Below are 9,637 nucleotides of genomic sequence, written 5' to 3'. Positions count from 1 at the left end.
TATATATATATATATATAGTTCTCACTATAAATTAAATCTAATAAATCTGTGTTAAAGCTACAATAGTGAATTTTCTTTGTGTTTTGAGGACTCTCTTCCTTTTCCTGTTACGGCTGATCCCTAGCGGTCATAACAATACCCGTGCAACTTAAGACTGATTTTGTGGTCCAGGGTCACATATTTCACTCCTAATAGTCTTATTTATAAACGCAATCGATCTCTTTAACCAGAACTTTTTTTACAATCATGACTGTAAACGAAAACAGCATTCAGTCTACGTCACTCTCTCTTATTCTAAAACTGCCAGCAGGTGGCGGCAAATTTTAAAGACTGCGTAATTGAATTACTTAGTCAAGTGATTTGTTCTAAAAAGCTACTTCACTTAGGGACAGAGTAAGTGAATGTTTTTATGAGTTGTCGTGTCATAGACCGATTTGTTAAAAAATGCAGATTCATTCAGTAACAAATCAGAAACTGTTGCTTTGAGACTTTCAATGGCTCTACTGTTTGAAACTGTTTTCATTGGCAAAATAGAGCAAAACAGTCATGACTTATAATATTAATATTGTCTAAAATGTAAAGCACCTAATATTAACTACTGTACTGAACTGTTCTATGAATACAGTATTACTTTACAAACTTGCTGCTGATATTCGGGAAAACAGTTCAGTGTTTCTATCTTCTTTTTACTCAGTCACAGGGATAGCTGGATGTCTTTGTTTATATTAGGGATTTCCTGGAAAGTCATGGGTTTTATTACTTCTGTGACACATATGTGGAGTTTTTGCACAAGAGCGCCCTCTGGCTTCAAGTATAAATGAAACAGACATTACATTATGTGTGTGCTCACAACACCCTATTTTTGGTAAAAATAGGAAACATAATACTTCTCTCTAAAGAAACAGGAGGGTGTTTTGTCTCTCAGTGGATGCATATGAATTATTGTCATTGATATCCTCATTGACAGCTTGAGAAAAGATCTGGACATGATCGATCAGTTGGGAGCTGTAGCTGAGGGCTAACCAGGTGTTGTGAAAGCGCTTTATGATTTTTCCTCGCCCAGGGCCTACAACAGGTGAATAAGCGGGATGACCTGAGCTCATCGCTGAAGAATCCTTATCTCCTTCTGTATTCCAACATGATTATGAACAACAAAACCTGTGCGGATGGTGATTCGAAAGCTCACTTATATTTTGTGTGAAATAGATTAGTTAGATGAGTCTTGTTTTCTGAGAAATGGTTCAAAATTAGGCATCAAAAGGGAACTTAATTTAAACTGAAAACAAGTTAATTTTTCTGACCCCATTGGCAGATTTTTTTTTTCTTATTTGAATTATAAACGCTTAATTTTGAACAATTTGTAAAAACGGTTTCTTAGGTTGTTGGTGGTGGTTTCTAGGGCGTTACTATGGAGTTGCTAAGGTGTTCTGATTGATTGATGCAATGTGCTTGCTAGGGGGTGTTCTTGATCATTGCTTCAGTTAGGGCTGGGTGATTTCCCCGATTTTATCGATTAATTTGAATTTAATGTTTTGCACCAATTTTATTTTTAGTGAACTTCTTTTAACTTGAGCGCCGTGTTTTTAGACTGCCGTTTCATGCATGAGACAACAGTCAAACACGTCCATGTTTACATAGAAAAAACGATGAAAAAGCAGCGCAATCTAATAAAAAAAAAACCTGTGAAGAACTACTACTGTATGTCTGATATTTTATGTTTGCATCATGGTGACAGGCTGAAAGCTTTTTTTGTTTTTACAGAACAGTTAGTCTACTGGTGTTATACCTTCGGTAATTTTGAATTTGAATTACCTTGACTTGAGATTTTTTAAAAGCATTTTCTTCGTATTATTTCTAAACACATATGTATAAGACAAGTTTGTACAATATGTAGTTGTAGTTCATGCATATTTTCTGCAAAGGTATTTAACAAGTGAAATGTTTAACATTTATCATGTTGACAACTTCATGTGTGCTGCACTTGGAATAGAATTTTCTTTAACTAGAGGGTTAATAAAGAAAAAGTTACTTGAATCATGTTGTAGGTAGATTTTCAAGATGACTAGTTAAAAATCGTAAAAAATCGAGAATCGGTCAAACGTTCTGGAAAAATCGAGATTTTAATTTTTTGCCAAATCGCCCAGCCCTAGCTTCAGTGTTACTAAGCGATTGCTTGGTTGGGGTGGTGGTTTCTAGGGCATTACTATGCCATTGCTAAGGTGTTGATTGATTGTTGATGTGTTACTATGTGGTTGCTAGAGTGTTCTGGGTGGTTACTTGGATGTTACCAGAGCTGTTGAGTTGTGACATGCTTTGATCTCGCCGCCATGCGGTCACATGGTTAATGGAATTCAATAGGTCCAAACAACTCTGCGCTGTCAGTATGTTTGAATGGGTTTAAGTAGGATAGACAGCAGTTTCACTATATTTTCAGCAATTTTGGGTAATTATTAGCACATAATGTGCATTGATTGTGTATTGATGATAACTACTCTGACTACGCTTTACAATTAGGTTGGGTACCGTTCACATTTTAACCGGTACGGTACCGGCATCGGTACCTAAAATTTGGTGCCAGTACCCAACGGTACTTTACTCTGTAATAACAAAAACATTTTTTTTTGTTATTACAAAAAATATGTCCCAAATGGTCAAAACACGTCAAAGTGCATAAACTTTTCTCGCTGTCTTATTTCTATACGAATATCAAGTTATATAAGATTTTAGTTAGTGATGCTTGACTTGGCAAATATTAATAATAAGCAACCGTGCTGTTTCTTCTCTCTCAGATAAGTATGTTCACAAGGGTTTTAACGAATTTGAATACCTTTAACGCCTTAAGCCCTGTTCACACCAAGAACAATAACTATAAAGATAACGATATTGGCATCCACACCAGCGGACGATATCGTCTGTTTATTCTAAGCGCACACTCGTCTGGCGCTTTAAATTCTCGAGCTCGTTACAGCAGGATGGATTCTGATTGGGTGTCAATGTTTGTATCGTTCATCAGCTGGAAAAAATCATTCTGAAAGTGATTCCAACGATATCGTTTTTCTGTGCCTTTATCGTTATAGCTGTGGTGTGGACTCTGCTATTCTTTAATACTGAGAACGATTTTTAGAACTACATCTTTATCGTTATCTTTATAGTTAGCTTCCTTGGTGTGAATGGGCCTTTAACCTGCTAGATTTCTTAGACACAGATTACATAGTTTGTTTTTTCTGGCTCCATTGGTAGATATTTGATTTCATTTAAATCGTAAACTTAATTTTAATCAATTTCTCAGCAAACAGGAATTATATATTATGATATTTTGGATCCTAAAGTACCTTGATTTAAGAGTGCTTAGTCATTTCTACTAGAAAGCAAGCCAAAAATGTTGATAAAGAAAATCCCTTTTTCCATTAGAGTAAAAAAAAATACAAGTTTCCATTGGAGGCGTAACAATGCCTTCGCACCTGGTATTCCAGGCCTTTTCCACCATGCCTCCACCCTGAGCTCCAGCGGGCCACCAAGCCCGAGCAAACCCATAAACTCCTTTGCCTGGAGGGAGCATCTTTACACCTGCGAAAGAAACCCTCCTCCACCGCGGAGAGTGGACGCTGCCCACCTCAGGCTGGAAACTGAGTCCAAACTCTCCTGCCAGAACCTTCATATCTGATCTCGCATCTGAAGAATGCGTTTCGGAGGAGCTGATAAAATGTTTTGGTTGTGTAACAGTGCCATCTGGTTTGGTGTGCACGCTCAAGTCCTGGCGGAGGCTCTTTCTGGGATTGGCAAGCGGGGTTGGATGGAAGCAGATGAGCTGGCAGATGATAGGCATGTCAGTGATTCTTCTCATCTTAGTCATGTGATTCGTGACATATGTAGCAAATAAGTCGGCGCTGAGTGTTTTATTCCACCTTTGCAGCATTTTGACTCATGCAAAGTTAAACAAGAGACATGTCATGTTAAGAGCTCATCAAACAAACAGTCATGGTGTTAAAATCTGCCGGATGAGCTGCGATTCAGTGCAACAGTCTGATTCCAGAAGTAAAATTCTATGCTTTCCCCCTTTTTTATTCAAAATTGTCAATAACTTATAAACAGACTTACCATAAGCTCTTAGGTTGTTAATCGATATAGATGTACTTCATTTTTTAAAAAATAGTTTAATTGTAGATAAAAAACTGCACTACTCCTGATCCTGCAGACAAAGACAAATGTATATATGTGTACGTATGTGTGTGTATGTATATGTATGTATGTATGTATATTAGGGCTGTCAAAATTACTGAAAAACTAAATTCGAATTTTCCACTTAAATATGATCAAAATTCGAATTATATTCGAATTTAAAAGGCGTAATTTCAGTTAGGGGGAAAAAAGCTTTTGGCTTCTCTCCTGAGGCCACAAGAGGGCGCATCGAGCAAAATATTATGCACTTTTCTTCAAAGCGTAATAAAATAACACGTCTATCTTTGAAAAAAAGTGCATAATGTTTAAAAGAATGTTTATAAACCATATATAATTAATAAAGTTGCTTAAACAATTAGAAAAAAACAGCACCATGCATGTATAGCTTAATACAAAGGACCGAAAACCAATCACAAAGAGTAGGCTACTTTCTTCATTTAAAAACATGAGATACAGTGGGATGGGGGAAAACCGCCATAAAGTCTTGAGACATGTTTTTTAAAAGTTGAACTTACATTAATTTGACATGGCTTTCTAAACATGTGCTCTTTTGTGCGAGACGCGAGTGCAGCGCTGATAGATGCCCCGCTAGAAAATGTGATAAATATGCGTTCTGTGTGAACGGCTTGGTTTCAGTTTCGCCGTAAACAACATCTTCGCTACACTGATGCTCTCGTTTCATCATAACAGTGGAAACTAATCCCGTATTTTCTAATAATATTACCAAGGTGCAACATGTATATTGAAAATAGCAGAGAACCTAGGACAGATCCTTGTGGCACTCCATATTTTACTGGTGATAATTGAGATGACTCCCCATTTAAATAAACAAAGTGGTAGCGATCAGACAGGTAGGATCTATACCATCTTAAAGCCTGCCCTTGAATACCTGTATAGTTTTGTAATCGATCTATAAGTATGTCATGATCTATGGTGTCGAACGCAGCACTAAGATCAAGTAAAACTAGCAATGAGATGCAGCCTTGGTCTGACGCAAGAAGATTTGTATTCTATTAGTGTGACAAGTTGCATTGAATATTGATCGATCGTTGCAGTTACGTTGGTTGGCAACCATTAGACAACCTCCAATTACTGAGTGTTCATACCGACTGTGATTTAATTATCCCATTTATAGTTTCTGCTTGGCATCATTGCTCATTTGCATGAAATCGGTCTCTGCTCAACTGAGTTGCGAAGCAGATCTCGTGGCTTATTGCTTCACCCTGAATTGGATAAACTGCAGTGAGTCTTCAGCAGATCCAGCTGGCACAGAGGGTGGGATCCTGCCCGGCCAAATCACAGCACTCCGGGGGCTTGTATTTCTTCTGTTCATCCTCATATTGAAGCCGAACAGCGCCATTATCGCGCTGACAGAGCCAAGCTTTACTCAATTGAACACTGATGCGTGTTGCATTAAGAACATAAAACTCTTAGCAGCAGCTGTGGAAGCGGTCAGCGCTGTTTCATGTTCTTTTGATCTAGTAAAGAAAGCCTTCATTTTTTTTGTCTGTGCTCAGCTCCAGGCTTTCGGCCAGTTGAATTGTCGTCATCATAACCGTAATGCCCAGGATCGATTCCCTCCAAACGCACACCTTCTCGATTACATTAGCAACACTGGCCCATCGACGCTCCAACATGTTGTTCCAGTAAATAGCGACGTTAGATGCCAGACAGGCCTGTGCTTCTGTCCACCATTGACTGTCCACATACGGATGCTGTCAGAGTTTCCTTACTGGAAAAACACATTTGCTGTTGGCTGTCAAACTAAACTTCTAGGAACAAAGCAACAGCCTTTCTGTTAGAACATCTAGTCATCTATGTGTTCAGTGCATCTCATCGATCTGATTATTGCTCTGATGTGAGTCAGTCACTCCGGAGCGGGACATATAGTGCAGTATGAGGTCCGGATGGTGTTCTGGGAAGCGTAACTCAGTTTTCTGGTTTTGTTCCTGCAGGGAAGGACGATTCTACTGGCATCTGAAGATCCATTTTCCTCAGAGCGACGCGGTTTATTCAGAGCGGTATAAAAGACCTTCTCTTCTCATTTTAAAAGTATTTATTTGGCGCTTTCGGGCATGTTAGAACGAGCCGTTTTAGGTAGGCGGGGCTGACTCTTAACTTTTATAAAGAATATCTCTTTGGATTTGAGACTTTAGTCTTTGCAACTTTACAGATCTTCTTTATGCACCAAGAGCTTGTAACACTCCAAAGAGAAAGGAAAAATTTAAATCGCATCATATGACCCCTTTAAAAAGTTTAGTTGTTAAAGTTGTATGAATTCAATTGATTATACATGCTTTTTAATTATTAAAAACTAGTAAACCATTAAAGCAGAATTAAATTAAAATGGAAAACGTAGAATTTGGGAAAAGTAATTTGGGAAAAAATTAAATACTTTATAGTTGTGCCCCAAAATGTTATTTTTGTTAAACGTTTAATTAATACATTTTAATTCATCGTTTTTAATTATTTTAGTAATCAATTAATTTATAATTCAACCAATTAATTAATTCAACCTTTAAAATGAAATAAAACTGGGATTCGGGAAAAAAAAATAAAACAAATAATGTCATGACAAGCCAATAGTTCATCAAAAATGGAAAATCCTTAAGGATTCACTCTCTCAACCATCATAATGACCTTTATATCATTCCAAATCCATGAAGTCCTAGATGTTTTGAAGAACATTTCAGAGTAAAAAAAACATCTCAAGCTCCTAATGAATAGTTCATTTGATAAATGGCAAGCAGAATGGGAAAAATGTCAAAATGACAAATTATTTTAAATAAATCGTGTGGTGGGAGAAATGTGAAATCCAGACATGACTAAGTTGTGGATAGAAGGTTTACTATAAGCCATATTACACTGACTCATGGGCATTTATTGATAATACATATTGTTTCTGGTCTGCCAAATTTTTAATATCATGAGACAGTGATTTTTAACTTGGATGGACCCAAAACTTTGTAAAATGGACCCAAAAGATTTGAATTATATAAAATATATGAGAAAAATCTATATAAAATCTGTATCTGCTATGCAGTAGCCTGTGAAGCTGATATGGCAGTAAATTTAAATACAACCAACAACAGCAACAAAAAAAAGTGCTTTGAACTATTGAATTAAAAAGCGTTGCATGATGTTTCTTCAAAATGTTGTTTGTCCCCTAAGGGTGGATAAATATTGACATAATTTTCATTTTAGGGTGCGCTCCTTATTTTAATTGTCTGTTTAGTTTAGTTTTCATAATTTGATTTTCTCTTTCCTCAGGTGTCCTGATAACCGGCAGCTCGATCAGATTCTCAACGACTACATTCATCCTTCTGAGTCAGATCCAGTCAAACGGCAAAAGTATGCATCATCCCGTCAAACATCCACGTTTCATCAATGCCACATTTATCTGACTCTTGTGTTATCTTGTGTTGGTAACAAGCCTCCACAGGTTTTCATGGGTGCGGTTGCCAGATTTCAAGAGTTTGAATCTCTCGTATGCATTTTCTACCCGGTCTTTTACTTGATTTTCCCAAACTGGCGACCATGAGCACACTTTACTACAAAAAAACAAACTACTTATATGCTTGATTTTAGCGATCTCAGTTGAGACATTCTGCTCAAGAAAGTGTCTTATAGCCAATCTGTGTTTTCAACATTTGCTGCGACTAAATCTAAATCTAAACTCTAATCTTTTGCCGTCTCATGTTTGGTATCCGCTATTTTTGACCAAAGTAATATTACAGCGACCAAAGACTCGTTATGTTCGGCGATGTGTTGTTTATGTTCGCAGAGCGCGCTCTTGAAGTGTTGCCATGTCCACTTATTATAAGCGTCACTTATTAATGCACAGATTTATCTGCCAGAAATCGGTATCGGTCAATAAAACCAGTTATCTACACTATTGACCATCAGCGGATTGTTTAAAAACAGTATTAGTTACTGTAAAAACATTAGAGGGAGCTTATTTACTATTTATTATACGTGTTTGAATAAATATGTCATGAAAACAAGGTTTTATGCACAAAAGTACCAAATGTGCAATTGGGTTTTATACAATTGTTTTCATTTGAGTGTGATTATTATATCTGAAAATCTATAGCATTGAATATAATAGTGTTGTTGTTCATTTGAACCTCTAATGTACCAAATGAGAGGGCTGTCTGTATAGTTTACAGCATTCGTTGGGAGAGATTTGTTTCCTTAAGAAAGCTAAACTACCGGTATCGGCAGATATCATTCTGAATAATCGGTTATTGGTATCGGCTGAGAAATTTAGTATCGGTGCATTCTAGGGCTGCACGATAAATCGAAATGAAATCGCAATCGCGATTAGGCAAAAGCTGCAATTGTCATGCGCATCTTGTCAGTGAAGCACAGTTCTGTGATCAGCAGTAAATCTCCATCCGAAGGCCAGAGAAACTCCAAATACGCCCCGCAGAAGAAATCCAGGAAATCCCTACAGCGGTAGCTGAATAAAAAGAAGATTTAACTGCTTTCTTTGATTCAACTTGACTAATAAACTACAATAATATATGCTTTATCTGAGTTTGCCTTATTATAATTTTCATTATAATAGGGCTGGGTTTTGACACAAATCCTGCAGAACGGCACATTTATATGTACAGAAAGCTCAAAAAAATAGTCAATATTTACTTTCAACTTCATATGTGTATATATATATATATTAGGGCTAGGTTTTGACACAAATTTCACAATTTGATTTGATTCTCATTCACAAGCTTGCGATTCGATTCGATGTCGATTATTTTGGATATACAGTATATATCAGGTACAGTACATACCAAATTTTCTCAAGGAAAAAAAATCTCTCAACTAATGCTGTAAAATATACACGAGTCACTTGGTACTACATTACTATAATATTGAAGGTTAAAATTAACTGATTTGTTAAAATTACACTTAAAGTTTTTTAAATAATTACAGTTACAATTACATAGTGATATTTCTACTTCAATTCGTTTTTTTTTTTAAGGTTAAAATTAACTGATTTGTTAAAATTACACTTAAAGTTTTTAAAATAATTACAGTTACAATTACATAGTGATATTTCTACTTCAATTCGTTTTTTTTTTTTATATATATATAATGGTGGCTGTCATAAAGACTTAAATGGATTTATTCAAACATAAATTAAACATTGAAGAACAGTAACATTTATAATGAATATGTTATATGGTGCATATAGCAAAATGCCCCTCTCTACAGTTTATTTTTCTAGCTTACTAATGAGTTTATGGTCACCAAATATGTTTTTCTGAGGTAAATGTGACTTTACGTGACGTTGTTTACAAGCCGTTATATTGACGTCTTTGCGCGGCTGAAACACTGATTGAGAGATTACATGAGACAGGATACAGATTGTAAAGTTGTACTCTTTCTTTTAACTTACCTTCGGATGTTTAGTCATGTTTATTTTGTGCTGAAACTGGTATTAATGTGGAG

At 36.2% G+C, this 9,637-nt stretch overlaps 1 protein-coding gene across 2 annotated transcripts in view; it reads left to right on the top strand.

Moving 5' to 3' along the window:
* Positions 1-9,637, top strand: part of znhit6 (zinc finger HIT-type containing 6) — a 36,762-nt gene that overhangs the window by 7,596 nt on the left and 19,529 nt on the right. Inside the window, exons 7-8 of one of the 2 annotated variants that reach the window (XM_016443327.1) lie at positions 6,136-6,201; positions 7,451-7,531. In XM_016443327.1, the coding sequence (XP_016298813.1) occupies positions 6,136-6,201; positions 7,451-7,531 (147 nt within the window). The remainder of the gene's footprint in view (positions 1-6,135; positions 6,202-7,450; positions 7,532-9,637) is intronic. The other variant, XM_016443328.1, reaches the window with a different exon arrangement.

This window comes from Sinocyclocheilus anshuiensis, unplaced genomic scaffold (genome assembly GCF_001515605.1).
Source record: "Sinocyclocheilus anshuiensis isolate Anshui unplaced genomic scaffold, SAMN03320099.WGS_v1.1 scaffold1297, whole genome shotgun sequence".
NCBI lineage: Eukaryota > Metazoa > Chordata > Actinopteri > Cypriniformes > Cyprinidae > Sinocyclocheilus > Sinocyclocheilus anshuiensis.
The sequence above is the reverse complement of the archived record's forward strand: the minus strand, read 5'-3'. Positions and strand labels throughout refer to the sequence as shown.